This window comes from Equus przewalskii, chromosome 10, assembly GCF_037783145.1.
Source record: "Equus przewalskii isolate Varuska chromosome 10, EquPr2, whole genome shotgun sequence".
In the NCBI taxonomy this organism is placed as follows: domain Eukaryota; kingdom Metazoa; phylum Chordata; class Mammalia; order Perissodactyla; family Equidae; genus Equus; species Equus przewalskii.
The window spans coordinates 17,117,412-17,140,097 of NC_091840.1; the positions used below are offsets into that span (position 1 = coordinate 17,117,412).

At 34.2% G+C, this 22,686-nt stretch overlaps 1 protein-coding gene across 1 annotated transcript in view; it reads right to left on the bottom strand.

Moving 5' to 3' along the window:
- EFCAB3 (EF-hand calcium binding domain 3) overlaps positions 1–22,686 on the bottom strand; it is a 494,329-nt gene that overhangs the window by 427,516 nt on the left and 44,127 nt on the right. The window contains exons 11-14 of the mRNA XM_070561747.1: positions 21,402–21,896; positions 19,195–19,329; positions 17,807–17,878; positions 2,063–2,137 (exon numbers count right to left, since the gene is read on the bottom strand). Coding sequence (XP_070417848.1) covers positions 2,063–2,137; positions 17,807–17,878; positions 19,195–19,329; positions 21,402–21,896 — 777 coding nt within the window. The remainder of the gene's footprint in view (positions 1–2,062; positions 2,138–17,806; positions 17,879–19,194; positions 19,330–21,401; positions 21,897–22,686) is intronic.

The following is a 22,686-nucleotide window of genomic DNA, read 5'->3' on the forward strand; positions in this document are numbered from 1 at the left end:
AGCCAGCACCCTGGAAAGTCTTCCCATCTGAAAATTATGACTAAAAACACTTTAGTCACCTTTTTAGGAATTCAAGAAGAAAGCCTGAGGTCTGGATGGGGTAAAAATCTCCAATGATAATCTAAATCCCAAGGTCATCATATACAAGTGTCAGGTTCCAAATCAAACAATTTACATAGTACACAAATCCCAAATGAATAATTAATATAAAACTGTCACACCTAATTATCCTTATGGGAAAAAAATTTAATTGGATCCCGATTTCATCCCAAACATAAAAATCATTTCCAGGTGAATTAAAGATTTAAATATGAAAAGAAAAACTTTAAAACTTTTACAAGAGAATATTGGGAAATAGCTTAACGTCCTCAAGACAGAGACAGGCTTCTATTTTCTCTATAAAGGCAAAGTTATCTGCTAAACGTGAGAAGGGTAGAGGTTTGGGTAGGAATGGAAGTTTGAAAGAATGGAGATTTTTAATAGCTGTTTCAGAGAGTGGGAGAAAAAGCGAACTGGGAAAAACATCACATAACTCCTAGGTAGTGTTGAGGCCAGCAGACACTGATAATCAAAATTTTATAGTGGTACCCTGGTTCAATCTGCTCAGCTGTGTAATTTTCTCCAGGAATCCTGTCAGTCACAAGAAGGCAGGCAATTGGGCTCATTTGGGGTTAGGAGTTTTATCAGATAGGTGCAACAAAAGTACAGAGGGGCAAGGGAGTTTAGAGTATTAGAAATATATAGATGAGAATTTCAAATGGATAAGGAGGAAAAGTGAAAACAAGGGGAGACTGGTAGATAAGGAGAAAGTAGAGGGGAAAATGGATGGAAGGCCCCAATGAGGTATAGAGCCAATAAGCAGTGTGATGAAGAAATGAGCAGCCAGATGAAGAAAAAAGAGAAAGAAATAAAGATAAATATGCAATATTGAGAATGAGAAAGGAACTATAACTACAGATATGAATAAGATAATATACAATTCTGAGCTAATAAAATTTTTTATCTCCATGAAATTGAAATTCCTAGGAAAAATGAAGTGACTTAACAATGCAAATAATCTCTTCATCCAATTCATCTATTGTGTTCCCCTGTATAGGAGACAAATTAATTCAATCTATATTATCAAGTAAAAATAGCTGTTACTCAAAATGCACTATTACCTAACATGTAAGCACAAAATAATACAATGCTACTTTTAGCCCGAATTTTTAAAGTACTAAATTCACTCTATTTAAAATGTACATATATGGGGCTGGTTCTGTGGCCGAGCAGCTAAAGTTCACCTGCTCCACTTTGGTGGCCTGGGGGTCACTGGTTCGGATCCTGGGCATGGACCTACACACCACTCATCAAGCTATGCCGTGGCAGCATCCCACATAGAAGAACTAGAAGGACTTACAACTAGGATACACAACTATGTACTGGGGCTTTGCGGAGGGGAAAAAAAAAAGAGGAAGATTGGTAACAGATGTCAGCTCAGGGCCAATCTTCCTCGCCAAAAAAAAAAATTTTTTTTTAAAGTACATATATAACCTTATATTTCTTTATGGTAAGCTTGTTAGTGGTAAAGACTATCAGACTATCTTTTTCATCTTAGCACACTCACAGCTTAACATAAAGCCTGGTACATAATGATGGCTCAATAAACATTACTGAATAAATTGGAAGATGGAAAAAATATAAACAGCTGAAACCGGAAATTCTGCATTATAGTACTCAGCTATAGTCACTGGATGGCATCACTTTTCCAAAGTGGAAAGACAATTTTAAATCTTCCCAAAAATGAATTTCATATACCTAGGTCTAGCTCTTTATAATAAGTGTGAAGATGAAAAAGTAAGATTATGATAGTTTTCAATTTATTTGCACATGCAAGTTGTTCTAGATTTAGGGATCAGTAATGGAGACAATGAAGGCCAAACACATCAGCATTAAGCCAGGCATTTATTTGCCTGATGACTATAGGATGACTAGCTCTAGCTCTTTTAGTATATTATACTCTTCTAAAATCTGTCAAATCTTTTGGTCCACAAAAAGCACCAGATATGATGTTCTTACATACATAATTTTTCAGAGAAGCGTTCCGTGTTGCTCATCATAGTATCAATGAATTCTTTAAAATTCACGTTTTTATTTTCTAAAGGGAAAAGAACACATTTTCCTTAGTATCTTCAAGTATTAAATTATGACAAATATTGAATTATGTAAAATAAGTTATATATCCAGGGAGACAGTATAATTATACCCATCAGCTAATACTAAACACTAAAACTATATAAGGGTGAAAAGCAATTCAATTTACAAGTAAACACTGAAAACACCAAGAAAATTAATCAAAATACTTCTAGTCACAAGTGTACAACATTTTTAACTTTTAACTTCATTATCTTGTCTTGGTCTTGCAACAACTCGGTAAGATATGTAGGTGAAGAACTAGTGTTACTTTACATATTAAAAAAAATACACTTAAACACGATAATGTGATTTTTTTCCAAGGTCACAAAAGGAAATGCAAGATCAGGAATTAGAAGCGAGCTCTCTTGACTCCTGGTTTCTTCCACACTGGGCTAACATTCACATATATTTACTTCAGTATACTATTGAAACCAATAAACATTTTAATAGTCGTTTTATATCTAGAAAATGTCTTTCCTTGATTATTTATAATTGCTCACAACATCCCAATGTTAGAATGGATAAAAAATTTCTAAGAATTTTCTAAGGCCACATATAAAGGTTTTATACAGATATGATGAGCATTTAATAAACCTAGTCCTTGGCTTATCCCACTGAGGAAAAAAAAATTCTTCCTAATGCACTGTAAAAGATAAAGCACAGCTTATTCCCCATTCCCAAGATTAAGTATCTTTCAGCAGTTTACTTCAAGGAGCACCAAATCACTTTGTATTCCTAGCCAAATTTTTGGAGACATAAATAACGGAGACCTTGAAATATTCTGGGGGAATGTTAGAGTTAATATTTACATTCCCTAACAGGAACATGTTATTTTCTAAAGCAATAAATTCCCTTATTTTTGATGATATATATTTGATACATAAAAAGAATGTTTGTAACATATATTAGTTACGTATATAATCACTGTGAACCCACCACTCAAATGAAAAACATTATTAATACCATTGCATCTGCTTCTGTGCTTTTCCCATTCCATTCTCCTGCTTCCCCCCCAGAGAGAACATTACTGAATTTTTAAAATCTACCAATCTCTTGTTTTATTACATATAATTTTAAACAGGATAAACAAATTATTCCTTAATTTTGTTTTCAAGCTCTATAAAAATTATCATGCTATAACAATCTGAGACTTGCTCTTTTCAGTCAATATTATATTTCTAGGAATCATCCATATAGTATATTGCTATAATTGATTTTCACTAAGGTATACACCATTAGTATTTCATTATAGACCAGTGGCATACAGCACAATTTATTTATACATTTCTGTCAATGATCATGTTGAGTTTTTGTTTTTGTTTTTTCACTGTTGAGATCAGTGCTGCCATGAACATTCTTGAACATGTCTCCTTGTACATTAGTTCAAAAGATTTTCTGGGATTTATAGCTAAGAGTGGATTTTCTAAGCCACAGGATATGAAAACCTTACAAAATACTATATAATGTTTTTCAAAGTTGTTTTACCACTTTTGCTATATTTACCAACCTTAGATTAACAGACAACTTTTGCCAATTTATTGGGTATAAAAAGGTATCTCATTGTGACTTAAATTTTGCATTTCCCTGATTACTAATGATGTTGAGGATCTTTTCATGTGATTATTAGTAACTGTGTTTCTTCATCTAGAAATGGCTGTTTTTGTAATTTAGCCATTTTTCTACTAAGTTGTTAATTTATAGGGGTTCCTTATACATTCTCCACAATAATCCTTTGCTGTTGTAAGTGTTGCAAATAATCTTCACTCAGTTTGTGGACTGTATTTTCATTTTCTTTGTATTATCTTTTAAGAAGTTGTTCTTAATTTTAGTGTGGTCAAATTTGTCAATCTTTCCTGCTTAGTGATTTTGTATCCTTAAAAAAATCCCTTCTAACTCTAATTCAGAAAACTTTTCTTCTTTTTTTCTAAAACTTTTACTGTTCATATCTGGAAATTATTACTGAATATGGTATATAGATAGGGACCCAATTCTATTTTTTCTACTTGAATAATTAATTATTTTAGCATCATTTATTAAATGATGCCTCTTATCCCCCTGTGATCTGCCCTCTCATTACACGTTTCCACACGTGTGTGGATATGTTTGGAAGTTCCTTATCTTGTTCTATCAGTCAATTTCTCTAGCTCTGTGCCATTCTCACACAGTTCTAACTACCATAGCTTTATAATGAGGCTTAATATCCAGTGGAGCATGTTCCCCCCAACACCATAACATACACACACCCCTACACACGTTTTTCTTCTTCAAGAGGGTTTTAGCTATTCTTGGTCTTTGCTCATGCACACAAACATTAGAATTAGCTCATTGAAAAAATGTCAAAGTTTTATTAGAATTGCTTTGAATAAATAAATAGAAGAATGGACAGTCTTGGGTCTCTGAATCCACGAACATGGGAATATTCCCATTTATTTAGGTATTCATTAATGTCTTTTAAGAAAGTCTTATTTTCTCCTCACAGGTCTTACACAACTTAAATTAGATAGGTTCTTATTTCTTGTTTACTTTTTGTTGTGGAAAATTTAAAATATATACAAAACAGAAAGCACATTGTAATGAGCACTCATGTACTCTCCCTAGCTGTAAATATTATTAACTCAAGGCCATTCTTATTTCATCTATAACCCCACCTACTTGTCTACCTTACCTCACTCCCACCTTTTCCCTTTAGGAAAGTTTCTGCTAAGTTATAGGGGCACAGATACCCAAAACAGGTACCTTTATTATGAATCGCGGGCTTTAACATAATAGAGTCCTTTGCTTCCATTTAATGCCTTTTGTCCTGACTTCTACTTTGTCACAGAGCAAAATCACAATCCTACTCTCTTTTTGTTTGCACTTTTGCCTAGGAAAAAATATCTGAAAAGACTATTAATATTGGTTATTTCTGGATAATAAGATGTTGAGTGTTTTGTTGCACTTTCAGATATTTTTGTACTTTTCCATTTTGGCTTAATTTTAATGTACTATTTTTCTAATAAAAATAATAAAGTCATAATTCTGAGGGAAAAAATAGCAAACTGACCCTCTTTTCAGATATGTCAACCCAGTTTTTCTAAAAATATATCACTTACCATCAGCTTCAGTCAACTCTATGATCTTTTCAAATTCTGGTTTAGAAAGGTAAACTCCAAAATTTTGAAGACAAGCATTCAGATCTTCACAATCAATATTTTTATCTTTAATTTTATCAATGGCTTTAACAACATCAGTCAACAGTGAAAATAAAGCAATATGCTAATAAGTATTAATTACAAGTTCAAAAGAAAACACTGATAGTAAGATGAACTTTAGTCATAACAATAAATTAACAAAAATATTAAAAACTTCAGAAATGTTATATATGAAAAGCATTATCAGAATATTTAATAATACTTAAAACCAATAAGTTACAAAATCAGTCAAAAATATAGTATTCTACTTTGTTATAGTCTCTGTGTCTAGGAAGTGCCAATTTACAGGCAGTTACAATACTACAACTAAAAATACATGGGAACAAAAATATACAATTTCCTCATTTAATTCTCTAACAATTTAAAATTCCCTAGTAGTCTGTTTCTCAGTAGCAGACACAGAAGTAGAAAACCCTCAGTTCCAAATGGTAAACTGGGATATGATTTTGTAGCAATACATGGCTCAGACTTTGGTAAATTAATCTTAGTTTATCTTCTGTAAACATGAATATTATTACTCAGAAATAACTATCCTACATGTATTTTTTATCATACTTTGGAATTTATGCTTTACAAATGCAGTATTCCCTTCATTAAACTTAAACTGATAAATTTTTACTGCAATGAAAGCTTTCTTAAAAGAAATTACTTACAAATATACAGAATTATTAAGAGGATTGATAGGGGTATGGCTGTGTGTGTGTATAAACTCTGGGACAAATTAAACTCAAATAGGTTTTCTCTAATAGAAGATTAGGATAGGTGAAATGAGGAACTGGGCAGTGGAGGACACTAAAACCATTATCAGTAATTAATCTGCTTCAAGCAGTCACTGGAAGTCATTATGGACTGCTAAACAAAGAAATGATGATCAAAATGATGACTGAATTAGATGATCCTTAAAAAGATGATTCTTACAAGTAAATATGTAGAGCAAGATACATGTTCCTACCTTGTGAAAGAAATCTTTAGGTGAAAAAAATTCTCACTTAAAAGTTAACAACTGAGGAGTGATGTTAGCAAGATAGTTGAGTAGGAAGCCCTGAACCCTCCTTCTCCCCACAAACAGACTGATTCAGCAAAAATTCATGGATAAATTCCCTTTGTGAGAAATCAGAAACTAACTGAAAGGCTCTTTCACCCCATGAGAATGAAAAACCAGACTCACTGAAGCCAACATGGAGATCTGGGACACTCTCTTGCTGGAGACCCTGCCCCCAGTGCAGCAGCATATGATCTGGAAGGGATCCCCTGGCTCCCAGCTTCATCCAGGGGAGAGAAGGGTTAGTTCACACATCCAGTGGTCCAACTTTTCCAAAGGACCTCCCAAGAAGACGGGCTTCTCTCTTGCCAATCTTGGAGTTCTGATGAATCTAACACAGTCTAGTTGTCTGGGGCAGAATAGAGGCAGGGGCTTGGGCCAGTAGATGCCTATGATCCTCCCTTTTGCTCAGCACAAAGTGAGCTGATGAAAAATTCCAGCTCTCAGTTTACCCCTGGAGAGGGAAAGAGTTGATCCATGCATCCAGCACCCCAACTTCTTCAGGGCTTTACAAAGAACCAGCATCTGTCTTGCCAGTCATGGAGCCTGAGGAAGGAAAGAGCTGGTAGAGACCCCAAGAATATCTGACTGGACTGATTGACAGGGGTCTTCTCCTGTACAAAGCCAATCTGTGGAGACTGGGAAAGGTGTCTGCCTTGTCTAATGCATAGACACCAACACAGAGAGTCTCATAACTCTCATAAAAAATAAATACATAGATGGATGGATAGATAGATAGATAGATAAATAACTCTCACAAAGATGCTCATCAAGATCAAGAGAATAATGCAAGAACAAAGTGAGAATTTCACACCGAGATAGAAAATATCAAAAGTACTAAACAGAAATCATGGAGCTGAAGAACCTAATAACTGAAAAGTTCACTAGAGGTGCCCATCAGCAGACTAGATCAAGCAGAACAATCAGTGAACTCAAGGACAGGTCACTAAAAAGAATTAAGTCAGAAAAGCAAAAAGAAAAAAAAATGAAAAAGAGTGAAGAATGTTTAAGGGACTTATGGGATACCATCAAGTGGACCAATACAAACATTATGGGAATCCCAGAAGGAGAAAAGAGAGAGAAAGGGACAGAAAATCTATTTAAAGGCATAATGGCTAAAAACTTCCCAAATCTGGGGAAGGAAATGGATAGCCAGATCCAAGAATCCCAAAGGACATCAAATAAGATGAACCAAAAGAAATTCACATTGAGACACATTACAGTCAAATTGTCAAAAGTCAAAGAAAGAATTTTGAAAGTAACAAAAGAAAAGCAACTTGTCACATACAAGGAAATCCATAAGACTATAAGTGGATTTCCTGGTAGAAACCTTTGCAGGCCAGAAGGGAGTAGAAGATATATTCAAAATGCTGTAAGAAAAAGCTACCAACCATGAGTACTATATCTAGGAAAGCTGTCCTTCAGAAAGGAAGGCGAGATCAAGATTTTTCTAGACAAACAAAAGCTGAGGGAGTTCATCACCACTACACCTGTCTTACAAGAAATGCTAAAAGTAACTCTTCAAGCTGAAATTAAAGGATGCTAATTAGTAACATGAAAACATATGTAACTATAAAACTCATTGGTAAAGGTAAGTATATAGTCAAATACAGATGAATCTAATTCTGTAATGGTGGCATATAAATCACTTACTTTAGTCTAAAGGTTAAAAGATGAAAGTATTAAAAATAACCATAACGAAACATATGCTAAAAGATACAATATATAAACAGATTTAAATTGTGACAACAATAACAAAGTGTTGGGAGAGAGTTAAATGTAGTTTTTGTGTGTGACTGAACTTAAGTTATTACTAGCTTAAAACAGATTCTTACAAGATATTTTATGTAAACCTGGAGGTAACCACAAAAAGAAAACACCTGTAGAAGTTACACAAAAGAAAAACAAATCAAAGAAGATCAATACAAAAAGTCAAAACACTTGGGGCCAGCCCCATGGCCAAGTGGTTAAGTTCGCGTGCTCTGCTTCGGCGGCCCAGGGTTTAGATCCTGGGCACAGACATGGCACCACTCATTAGGCCATGTTGAGGCAGTGTCCCACATGCCACAACTAGAAGGATCCACAACTAAAATATACAACTATGTACTGACGGGATTTGGGGAGAAAAAAGCAGGAAAAAAAAGAAGAAGAAGATTGGCAACAGTTGTTAGCTCAGGTGCCGATCTTAAAAAAAAACAGTCAAAACACAAAGAAAGACAGCAAGAGAGGAAAAGGCAGAAGAACTACAAGACTAAACAGAAAACAACTATCAAAATGTTAATAGTAAATTCATCCCTATTAATAATTACTTTAAATTTAAATGTACTAAACTTCAATCAAAATAGAGTGGCTAAATAGATTTAAAAAATAAATTAAAAAGAAAACAAGACCCAAGTATATGCTGTCTACAAGAAACTCACTTTAAATTTAAGGACACACATATGCTGAAAGCGAAGGGATAAAACAAGATATTCCGTGGAAATGGCAACCAAAAAAGAGCAAGAGTGGCTATACCTACATCATAAAAAATAGATTTTAAGTGAAAAACTATCACAAGAGACAAACAAGGACATTGTATAATGATAAAATGGTCAATCTGGAGGAAGATATAAACATTAAAAATATATATGCATGCAATATCAGAGCACTTAAGTATATAAAGCAAACATTGACAGAACTGAAAGAAATACAATAGTAGTAGGAGACTCCAATATCCCACTTTCAATAACGGACAGAACATCCTGACAGAGTTTGAATCAAATGTACAGTATGGTGACTACTGTTAACAATAGCATATAACATACTCGAAAGTTGCTCAGTGATTAAATCTTAAGTATTCTCAACACACACACACAAATGGTAATTATGTGAGGTGTTGGAGGGGTTAATTAACCCTATTACAGTAATCATTTTGCAATATATGTGTGTTTCAAACCACCATGTTTCATACCTTAAACTTACACAATGTTATATATCAATTATATCTCAATAAAGCTGGAGAAAAAATAACAGAGGACTTGAATAACACTATGGATGAAATGGATCTAACAGACATATACAGATCATTCAACCCAACGGCAGCAGAATACACACAATTTTCAAGTGCACACAGAACATTCTCCAGGATATATCACATTAGATCACAAAACAAGTCTTAACAAATTTAAGAAGATTGAAATCAAACCAAGTATATTTTCTGACCACAATAGAATGAAACTAGAAACCAAGAGAAGGAAAACTGGAAAATTCACAAATATGTGGATTAAACCACACACTCTTGAATAACCATTTTCTTTTCTTGGGTCAATGGAAATCAAAAGAGAAATTAGAAAATACCTCAAGACAAATGAAAACACAACATATCAAGCTATGGAATGCAGCAAAAGCAGTATTTGGGGGTAAGTTCATAGTAATAAGTGCCTACATTAAAAAAAAAAAAGACCTCAAATAAATGACCTAAGTTTACACATTAAGGAACTAGGAAAAGAAGAACAAACTCTCAAAGTTAGCAAAAGGAAGGAAATAAATATTAGAGCAGAAATAAATGAAACAGAAATTAGAAAAATAGGAAAAAATTGATGAAATGAAGAGTTGTTTTTTTAAAAGATAAACGAAATTGACAAACCATTAGCTAAACTAATTAAAAAAAGAGAAAAGATTCAAATAAATAAATAAGAACTGATAGAGAAGACATTCCAACAGATAATACAGAAATAAAAAGGATTGTTAGAGACCATTATGAACAACTATATGTCAAAAAAATGGATAATTGACAAGAAATGGATAAATTCCTAGAAATATACAACCTGTAAAGACTAAATCATAAAGAAATAGAAAGTCTAAACAGACTTGTAACTGGTATGGAAATTAAATCAGTAATCAAAAACCTACCAACAAAGAAAAACTCAGGACCAAATGGCTTCATTAGTGAATTCTACCAAATATTTAAAGAAGAATTAACATCAATCTTCTCCAAGTCTTCCAAAAACCTGAAGAGGAGGGGATACTTCTAAACTCATTTTATGAGACCAGCATTACCCTGACACCAAAGCCAGACAAAGATACTACAAGAAAAGAAAACCACAACCCAATATCTTTGATGAATAGACATGCAAAAGTTCTCAGCAAAGTTCTAGTAAACTGAATCCAACAGAACATTAAAAGGATCATACACCACGATCAGGTGGGATTTATCCCTGAGCTACAAGGATGGTTCAACTTACAAAAATCATTAATGTAATACACCACATTAACATAATAAAAGATTAAAATCACAATTGTCTCAATAGATATAGAAAGAGCATTTGACGAAATTCAACACCCTTTCATAATAAAAACTCTCAACAAACTAGGAATGGAAGGAAGTAACCTCAACATAATAAAAGTCATATATGAAAAATCTACAGCTAACATCATACACAATGGTAAAAAACTGGAAGCCTTTCCTTTAAGATCTGGAACAAGGCAGATGCTCACTCTTGGTATTTCTAGTCAACATAGTACTGAATGTCCTAGCCAGCTCATTTAGGCAAGAAAAAGAAAGAAAAAGCACCCAAGTTGGCAAGGAAAAAGTAAAATTGTCCTTGCTTGAAGATGATATGATCTTATTAAACCCTAAAGACTCCATTAAAAAAACTTTTTAAAGCTATTAGAACTAATAAACTCAGTAAAGTTGCATGATACAAAATCAACATACAAAAATCAGCTGTCTTTCTATACACTAACAATGAACTACCTGAAAAGGAAATTAGGAAAACAACCCTATTTATAAAAGCACTATGAAGAGTAAAATATCTAGGAATAAACTTAACTAAGGAGGTGAAAGACTTGTATACTGAAAACTAGAAAACAATGATGAAAAAAATTAAACAGGACACAAACAGATGGCAAGATATCTTGTGTTCATGGATTGTAAGACTTAATATTGTTAAAAGATCCATACTACCCAAAGTGATCTACAGATTCAATGAAATTCCCACCAAAATCTCAATAGCGTTTTTCACAAATATGAAATGGGGGGAAAAAAAACAATTCTAAAATCCATATGGAACCATAAAAAAACCCAAATAGCCAAATCAATCTTGAGAAAGAAGAACAAAGCTAGAGGCATCACACTTCTTGACTTCAAAATATATTACAAAGGTATGGTAATCAATTAGTATGGTACTGGCATGAAGACAGACATGTAGGCAAATGGGACAGGATAGAGAGTCCAAAAAAAGTCCACGCATATACATCTACTGATCTTCTAAAGGATGCCAAGAATACACAATGGAGAAAGGATAGTTTCTGCAACAAATTATGTTGGGAGAACTGGATATTCACATGTAAAAGAATGAAATTGGACCCTTATCTTATACCATACACAAAAATTAACTCAAAATGAATTAAAGACTTAAACATAAGACGTGAAATTGTAAAACTCCTAGAAAACACATAAAGGAAAAGCTTTATGACATTAATCTTAGCAATGATTTTATGGATATGACACCAAAAGCACAGGCAACAAAACCCAAAATACACACGTGGGACTACATCCTGCACAGCGAAGGAAACAATCAACAGAGTGAAAAGGCAACCTGTGGAACAGGAGAGAATATCTGCAAACCATACATCTGATAAGGGGTTAATCTCCAAACTATATAAGGAACTCATACAACTCAATAGCAATGAAAAATGAACAACCCTATTTTAAAAATAGGCTAAGGATTTGAATAAATATATATCCAAAGAAGACATACAAACGGCCAAGAGGTATATAAAAAATGTTCATCACTAATCATCAGGGAAATGCAAATCAAAGCCACAATAAGATATTGCCTCAGTATGGCTATTATCAAAAAAACAAAAGACAAAAAGCATTGGTGAGGATGTTGAGAAACTGGAACCCTTGGCACACTGTTGGCTGAAATGCAAAATGGTGCAGACACTACAGAAAACAGTATGGAGGTTCCTCAAAAAATTAAAAATAGAACTACTTACCATATTATCCATCAATTCCACAGATGGGTATTTATCCAAAAGAATTGAAATCAGGATCCCAAAGAGATATTAGCACTCCTATGTTCATTGAAGCACTATTTACAATAGCCAAGATGTGGAAACAACTCATATGTTCACCAACAGTCGAATGGATAAAGAAAATGTGGTATATACATACAATGCAATACTATTCAGCCTTTACAAAAGGAAATTCTGCAATATGTGACAACATGGACAAATCTTGAGGACATTATGCTAAATGAAATAAGCCAGTCACAGAAAGATAAATACTGCATGATTCCATTTACATGAGGTGTCTAAAATAGTTAAATTCAGTGAATCAAAGTGTGGAATGGTGGCTGCCAGGGGCTGGGGGGAGGAGGAAATGGAGAGTTACCAATCAACGGAAAACGTTTCAGTCAAGCAAGATGAATAAAGTCTAGAGATCTGCAATATAACATAGCACCAATAGTCAACAATAATGTATTGTACACTTAAAAATTTAAGAGAGTAGATCTCATGTTGAGTGTTCTCACCAAAATAAAATAACAAAAGTTAACAGCTCTTTTAAACTTTAGAGGTAGAGACAGCAGATTTGAGATGGGGTGGAAAGTCATTTGCAGCCAACCTGGAGGTAGAGTAACAGACACACTTCTCTTTCAGTGGCTTGCATGCATCCAATACCACATGGAATGCAGAAATCTGCCGAGAGGGTGGAACATTTTATATAAAGATCCCAGGTAAAAGAAGAGAACTAGTCTCCAACCTTTTATTCTTAAAATTCAAAGTTAGGGTAATCTGTCAGAGAAGGGCAGGGTACAGAAAGACAGAATGAGGAGTCTGGCCATCGTCTTGAGTCAGCAAGGGCAAAGATGGTTCTAATTCCTGGGATGCCAATAAGTACCCCCATTCTCATCCAGCCCACCAAGACTGGGGATTGTGCCCTAGAAAGTGGCAGTGGAGGGGATATAAAGAGCTATACTTTTGAGATTCTGGTGCAGTTTGTCATGGAGCTCTCTTGCTTCAACTCAGACAATGCTTCTTTGATACAGGTGCATCTAAAGTGCTATATACACTTAGCAACACAGGCCAGTTTCACTGCAAAGCTCTCTTAGCTAAACATAACACTTAGAAAGTAGTGTATTCCTTCTTCCTCAAAGTATCAACATAGCCTGGACAGGAATCTCCCCTACCACTAGTACTAGTAGCAGGAGTAGAAGACTTAATCAGCTCCAGTAACATCTATTCATTCTCTCTTTCAGCATCAGCAATTCCAGCTATCAAAAAGTGGTTTAGACTTTCCTCATGAAAGGTGTGACAACCAACTTCCTAGTCTAGGCAAAGGATAGCCCATTTCAAAGCAATCAGTCTCTACTGGCGGCAGCATTCTCCAACCTCAAGGTGTATATATCTGAATTCAGGCTTCAGACACAGACAGACATATACAAACTTGCATTCCCACTAGCCAATAAAAAGGGCCCCCTTCCACAGTGTCAGTGGAGACCATGTGAGGAGCTTGGATTTCTATCCCCATCTAGCAATAACAAGGCACTCCTGCACCTCCTCCTGGGGTAGCAGCAGAGCAGGACTAGTGGAGAGACAGAATTTTCAATATTACCCAACAATAACAAGGCCACCCCCACAGTCATATCAGTAGAGACCATATGGGGAGCCAGAACTCCCATCCCCAGCCAGTAGCAATGAGATGTCACCCACCTTGGGTTGCAGTGAATGCTGAGTGGGGAATCTGGACTTCTACTTCTACCTGGCAGTAAGGAGGTTGCACCCTCCCTTTCCCTGGTAAAGCAGTGTCAGAGAAAGCCAACTAAAAACAAAAAGTTTAAAAAAGAAATCTCATAATACAAAAATGTCAAGGTTTAATAAAAAAATCACTCATCATCTCAAGAACCAGGGAGATCTCAAACTGACCAAAAAGAGACAATCAATAGATGGTAACATCGAGATGACAGAGGAGTTAGAATCATCTGGCAAAGATTTTAAAGCAGACATGACAAAAACAGTTCAGTGAGCAGTTACACACTTGAAACAAAAGAAAAACTGAGCACCTCAGCAAAGAAATAGAAAGTTTCAGCAAAGAATTTAAAAATATCAAGAAAAACCAAATGGAAGTTTTAGAACTAAAAAACATAATAACTGAAATAAAAAGCTCAGTGGAATAGACTCAGCAGCTGAATGGAGGGGAGAGAGCAAAGAATCAAGGAACTGAAAGACAGCAATAGAAATCACCCAATGAACAACACAGAAAAAATGAACAGAATCTCAGGGACTTGTAGAAATATAAAAAATATCCAACATTTGTGTCATCAGAGTCTTGGAGGAAGAGAAAGATAGCATGGCCAAAAAGGTACTCAAAGAAATGATGGATGAACATGTCCCAAATTTTTAGCAAGAGACGTTAACCTACAGATCCAAAAAAGTACATGCAACTCATACAGGATAAACCCAAAGAAATCCATGCCAAGACACATCATAATTAAACTTATGAAAACTAAAGACAAAGAAAAGATTCTTGAAAGCAGCCAAAGAAAAATGACACCTTATCAATAGGGAAAAAGAAACAATGAGAATGACAGGATTTCCATCAGAAACCATGGATGCTAGAAAGAAGTGGCACAATATTTTTCAAGTGCTGAAAGAAAAGAGTTGTTAACCCAAAATCCCATTCTCAGAAAAAATATTCTTCAGAAATGAAGAAGTCAAGATGTTCTCAGACGAAAGAAAACTAAGAGAATCTGTTGCCAGGAGACCTATGAATGGCTAAAGGAAGTTCTTTAAACAGAAAGGAAAAGATAAACAAAGAACTCTGGAATATTAGGAAGAAAGAAAGAAAACAGTGCGTCACAATATGGGTAAATATGGTAGGCTTTCCTTCTCCTCTTGAGTTTTTAAATTATGTTTGATGGTTGAAGCAAAAATTACAATACTGTCTGATGTGGTTTTAAATATACGTAGAGGAAATATTTACGGCAATTATATCATAAATGGGGGAGGATAAAGGGACATAAAAGAAGATAAGGTTTCTATATTTCACTTGAACTGGCAAATGATAACCAATAGACTGTGATAAGTTATGTATATATAATGTAACACCTCGGGAAACCACTAAAAAAGCTATACAAAGAGATATACTCTAAAACACTATAGATAAATCAAAATGGAATTCTAAAAATGGGCAGAAGATTTGAATACATATTCTACCAAACATATATGAATGGCTAGTAAGCATGTACAAATATACTTGATATTATTAATCACTGGGTAAATGCAAAATTAAAACCACAATGAGATACCACTACACTTATTATAATGGCTATAATCAAAAAGATAATACCAAGTGTCAACAAAGATATGAAGAAACTAGAATCCTCATACATTGCTGGTGAGAATGAAAATGGCATAGCCACTTTGGAAAACAGTTTGGCAATTTCTTAAAAAGCTAAACATAAATTTACCATGGAGACTAGCAACTGTTTTCCTAGGAATCTGCCCAAGAAAAACAAAGGCATACACCCACAGAAAGACATGTATGCAAATGTTAATTTCAGCATTATTCATGACAGTCCCAAACTGAAAACAATCAAATGTCCATGAACTGGTGAACCATCAACAAAATGGAGTATATCCATAAAATATAATACAGATTTACTTAGCAACAAAAAAGAATGAACTACTGATACATACTACAACATGAATTAACCTCAAAAATATTATTCAAAGTGATGGAAGTCAGGCACAAAAGACTACATGTTATCTGATTTCATTTATATTAAATGTCCAAAAAAGGCAAATTTATAGAGACAGAAAGCAGATCAGTGGTTGTCTGGGAAAGGGGATGGAGATTAACTACAAATTGACATAAGAGAATTTTTAGGAGTGATGTAAATGTTGCAAAACTGGATTGTGTCTACTTTTGGGTGTACATGCAAAAGAACTGAAAGCAGGAGCCCAAAGAGATATTTGCATGCCCATATTCACAGCAGCACTATTCACTATAGCCAAGACAAGGAAGCAACACAAGTGTCCACTGATGGATGGATAAACAAAATGTAGTATAAACATATAAGGGAATATTATTTAGCATGAAAAAGGAAGGAAATTCTGAAACATGCTATAACATGGAAGAATCTTATTTTTTAAATTTATTCATGGATGAATCTTGACAGCATTACGATAAATGAAATAAGCCAGTCACAAAAAGATAAATACTGTATGATTCCAATCAGGTATCTAGAATGGACAAATTCACAGAAATAGAAAGCAGAATGATGGTTGCCAGAAGCTGGAAGGGCAAGGATGAGTAGTTGCGTAAAGGGTATAAAATTTCAGTTTTGCAAGATGAAAAAGTTCTGAAAATTGGTTGCACAACAGTGTAAATATACTTAACACTAACATTACTGAACTGTATACTTAGAAATGGTTAAGATGGTAAATTTTATATCATGTACTAGTTACCACAATTAAACATAAGTTTAAAAAATAGTATAATGGGAAGAAAAAAAAAAGAGGAAGAGTCAGCTGTGACCAAGACACTCACTACTTCACAAAACGGCAGTAAAATGACTGAGTTGGTAAATGAATGATTGCATGGTGAAGCATTCTAGACATTGATTTGCTAATAGTGTCTTCAAGAAATCCAGACATTTAAGCACTTACATTCATCAGAAATGACAAATGATAATGTAGCTTTTAGCATGAGACTCTTCATCTAGGTTATAAAAGAAGTCTCTTCCTTTGGATTAATTTTTCCTTATCTGAGAAATCTTGGGAAGAGACAAAAAGCTTATCTTTCTTTTTTTAGCATATGAATAAACAGAAGGAAATAACAGCAAGCCTTAATAACTTTTACTTATTTTAATCTTGCTGACAAATATTTCATTATTTGTATTAAAAAAAACAAATCATTGCATGCAAAAAAAAGCTGGGTTGTGGTGATGGTTGTATGACTCTACAAACTTAATAAGAATTAGTGCACGGGTGAATTTTATGTATGTAAATTACACCTCAATAGAACTGTTTTTAAAAATGTTCTAAAACAAAAGTAAACCAAACCAGTATTTCATTCAAACAAGTTCCTACAAAAAATTAAAAACCAAATCACCCATCAATTGCTAATAATGGGGCTAATTACCTATTTGACCTCCGCATTATCATTACTATTACTGTACATTTATGTAGCATTTTTCAGTTTGTAAAATCCACATAACTCTGTGATAAGTAAATTAGCTACTATTACCCTGATACAGCAAGTTTTTAAAAAACTGGCCAAGTAGCTTGCCTAAGGGTTTCAGGACTATTAAGTTCTATACAAAAAGCAAACTCAGTTCAGTTGAACCTTGTTCTTCTCAACTTAATTGCTCTTTCCTCCAAATCATTTTAAAATAAATTTCCTACTTACCATCATATCCAGGAAGACTTTGCTCCTTGGAGAGAGCACTCATAAAGTCATCTAACTTCACCATTCCATTTTCTGTAAAACAAAGAGTTTAGATTAAAAATTTTGTTGTATTTTTGCATATGAGGTCAATTCACATTTTAATACAACTATGATAAAAATTACTTATCCTTCACTTCATCATCATCCTATTTCTCCTTCATATCCTGTCTCCCTAGGTAAGTCTTTCTAAATAAATTAGGTCAGTTTATTTCATTCAACAGTTACTGAGGGCATACTAGTGCCAAGAACTATGCTAGGCACCAAGGATACAAAACTAAGTAAGACACAGCCCATGCTTTTTTAATATCTATTACAAATTGAAAAGGACTGAGTTAGGTACTCAGTTCTTGATAGATGTAGGAAAAAGGAAAAGTGGCCATAAAGATAGCCCATAAGAAAGTTAAGGAGTCTATTTCACACCATAATGAAAACCAAGTCAATATGCTATCCATTAACACACCTTTACAATACTAACCAGCCCTGACAGACCCAAGTATCCCCATTCCTACTCCTGGCATCCAGCTGGTCCAAACAACTACCTATTCTTAGATACAAATCCTCCACAGTGATCATACCAATCCTGATAAGCAGCAGGAAGGGCTCAATAATTTTAGTAGCACTCGCTCCTTAGATTGTTTTAAATTAAATCTTCTTTCCTAGTTGCCTTAGCTAAGAAATTTTGCTGAAGTTCTAAGAATTCACTTCTAACGTTATTCCCAAGTCAGCCTTTCCTCAAAATGTTGCCTCTGCCCTCTCCTCAACTGAACTTCTGCTGTGGACAATTTTTGCTGAATGATAAAACAACTTCTCTAATATAAAAACTGTTCCTGAAAACTTAAACTCTGCCTTGAACTTAGGCTGGTGACTGGGATATGCCATTTAATATCTAAATGCTAACTGCCTGCCTTGATTATTTAAGTATCACTAGCCCTAAATTCCTAGCTATAGTACTCTCTCTACAATTTGGAATCTCCAATTACTTGTCCTTGGATTTGCTTAGAGATTTTTGTACCCCTTGTATATTGTGGTCTTACTGCCTGAACCTCTCTACAACTGCATCAGCCTTCCCCAGTACCTGTCCCACACTAGAAGGCATAGCTAGGGATAGTGATGAAGAGCCTTACTGAAACAATTCTGAGATATGAAAGGCCTAGCCCCTCCAAACCAATCCATTAGGTCAGACTTTCCAGGAATGTTTTTTTTTACTACTATTTATTTTTGTTCTTTCTGAATCTTCTTTAGAATGGCCCATTCTCTTTCATTCCTAGTTGAGAGAACTTACTCTAACATTTAATACCATTCCATAAAAGCAACTAATTTTTTCCATAAGTCTGGTATTATCATCTTACCGTTTCTAGTAGTATCTGTCACAATCTTCTTGAACTCTTTATCTGATAAAGTAATTCCTATTGAAGGCAAAATGGACTGAAGTTCTGCAGCAAGGTAATTTTCTTGGAGTTTACTGATAGCTTCACTGACATTTTCTAAATATACAAAATGTGGAGGACTATTCAGCAGCAGAATTTATGTATCTTAAGCAATAATTGGCACCTAAAATCTCTATCTAGTAGGCAGAAAGCAAGTTTTATCTACTTAAGATTACCTTATAGAAGGACTGCTTTTCTCTCCATATTTGTGTTGTATCTTATATTATACTTAATCTTTCTCGTATAGCTCAAACACAAAACCATCTTGAAATTCTATAAACATTTATAAACTACCTGTTTGGAGGAACAGCCTGTTCCAGTGGCCCAGCCAATGCTGCTTGGTTCTGAGTAAAATATAATGAATAAGTTCAAGAGATCAAAACACCAATGTGTTTTGTTTAAATTCCAGGATTCCAAACAAAAATTGAGAGCTCCTCCCCTTCCCATCACTTTACTCTACTATGCTTTCAGTTCACAACCTTCAAAATCATAAAATCCTAGAAGCAGATACACATGGCCATCATGAGCCTCCTAATATGATGCACTGAGATGGATACAATATTGCTTCTGTGGTGTTCTGGCTAAAAATGCATAACCTGAATTTACTCATGAAGAAACATAAGGAAAACCCAAAATGAGGGACATTATACAAAACAACTAGTCAGTACTCTTCAAAAGTGTCAAAGTCATAACAGATTGAGAAACCATCCCAGATCAGAGGAGACTAAGGACACCTGACAACTAAATGTAATACGTGATCCTGGATGAGATCTTGGGCCAGAAAAAGGACATTCATGGAACAACTGTCAAAATCTGAATAAGGTCTTCAGATTAGTAAATAATGTTGTTATCAGTGTTAATTTCCTGGTTTAGATCATTGTTTTATATATATATATATATATAAAATGATGCTTATACAGGATCTTAACACTTGGGAAAACTAGATAAAGAGTACACAGGAACGTTTTTACTTTCCTACAATTCTTATGAATTTAAAATTATTTCAAAATGAAAAGTTAAAAATGTTTTTAAAATGTAAATCAAGTGGCAGTCACATTTCATAGATGCTCACTTACCATCAATTTATTTGGAGAAGTTATACCAGATAAACTATTTCATACTTCTCCATATACAGAACATTAAGTATGGCAGTGGTAGGTGACATCATTTGATTTAAGTGACACCAGGAAGGTAGATAACCACTTTCTTCCGCAGGCCTCTTCTACCCACTGGCTAAATGCCTACTACTCCATTATTTCTTTAACCAGGGCTTTAATTCTTATTGAAATACAAAGAACTCAGAAATAGAAATGAGGCACAGAGTAACAGCAGCGTATCAGTAAGGGAATCAGAATGAACATGTGTGCACCTCCTTAATTATATTCCTTTTTCAACTGACATTTAAAGTATCCATTAGTGTACAAGAATCACTAATTTTTCATTAAGCACTCATTTTAACAATTACATTCAACAATAAATGCAATAAAAAGGTCAGTAAGTTTCTTTAAAGAAAGTAAACATAACTTAAGTAACTTCAGCCAAGGACTACAGGAAGGAGTATTTAATTAGGATCCATACACAGTACTTCCATGATAAAACCAGCACAGAAGGGGAAAACATATTGGTTGGGAAATCACCGCTCATCTTTGACGAAGACCATAAAACCTTGGGGACCTGAGATGTATAGTGTTAATTACTTTCTCTTGATATTCCAACATCCATAAGAGATAATACCTGAAGTACTATGGCTATCATATATTTAAAGTATGGAACTCTGAGCAAAAGTTTCACATAGACTTCTTACATACTTGGTTAAATAAATTACAAAACAAGCATTTCCAAAGGAAAACAAGGCCTCTACTTTCTACGGAACTTGAATGACTCAAATTAATCACTGAATAAGCTTCTCAGCCAAAGTTAGGCTCCCAAAAAAGGGAGCATCTGGAAAGGAACAACCATCAAAACCACAGTACTGTATCCATTGGCATATGTAGCAGAAGTGGTAGTTATCCAGAGTATTTACAACTGAAATGCCTATAACTATCTAATAACTGATTAATTCAGCTTGTTTCTGTGATGACTAAAGAACTCAAGGACCTAGATTTTGACTTAGATATATAGATACTGACCCAGAGCATTAATTACAATTTTTTCCTTAGATGAAATCTGTTTTAGAAGGCTGGAATGCCTTCTCACAGCTGGCTTCTGAAGTTTTGGGGTACTAAATATATCACTTTTATCCAGAGACTTTTTGAGGCTTGTAATACTCTTCAAGTTTTGTGGTTTAGACTTTGAATCATGAATTTCCATCTTCTCTGAACTTCTGTCAAAGTTTACGCCATCCTTTGAATATGGTTCCTGGAATCCTACATCACTGCTGTCAACGTCATCCAGGAATTTTCTCATTTGCAAAGTATTTTTTGATCTTTTAAATTCAAAGTCATCATTCTCTTCCATAATTTTACAATCTTGGGGGCCTTTCCTAATTATCTTTTGGGATAATGATGGTTCAGGTTGTCTAGAAGAGAAAATGTTTTTCTTCCTATACTGTAGATAGCATCCTGACACATTTGATAACTTTCTCTTTGAAGTAGTTTCATCCAAGGCTGATCCTTCCATAATTGCTAAGCAAGAGAAATATGTTCAATTATTTGATTTACCTGTACAATCCATAATATTTAAAAAATAACAACTAAGTCTTCACGAAAGCTATTCAAGAAATTACAGTTGCCTAAATACATAAAACAAAGTTACTAAGTTGAAAAAACTAACAAAGCTGATGACCAAAAGATTGAACTATTAACTAGGCTTATTATAATTTGCTGGTTTAATATATTTAAATACTTCCATCCAAAGATCTTCAAAGTTATACCAAATCTAAAGTGATATCCTACTGAAGCTCAAGGTTCTCATCCCCTACTCTTTCCCAATTTAGCAAGATAACAAACTAATAAGCCAATACAGATACAAATCCTTTAGTTATGAGGGTGCAGAACTATGAGGAAGTTGTAGAGTGGAAGTTTTTATTTATAAAGTTAGAATACAAATAATTTCTCTCCTAAATATTCTCAGTACTTGTGGGGGAAAAATAACTTCGTATGTAAAATAACATCTCCAGAAAAATATTAATACAATGTCCCAAGCGGGGCTTCATTTACAAAATTCATGTGATGGCTCAGAATAGTACCTTACACTTGAATAACACATTTTAAAGTATTTCAAATGTTGCAATACTTGATTCTCAAAACAACTCTATGAGATGGTCAAGCTCCTATAAAATCAAAGAAAACAAGAGACTTCAACAGAGTAGCAATACAATCTTGACTATGAAGACATTTCACATAGAGAAAATGAAAAGTTTCATAGTTTAATCTATTAGAACGAAAAATTGAATGAAAATATTTGGATTTTAAA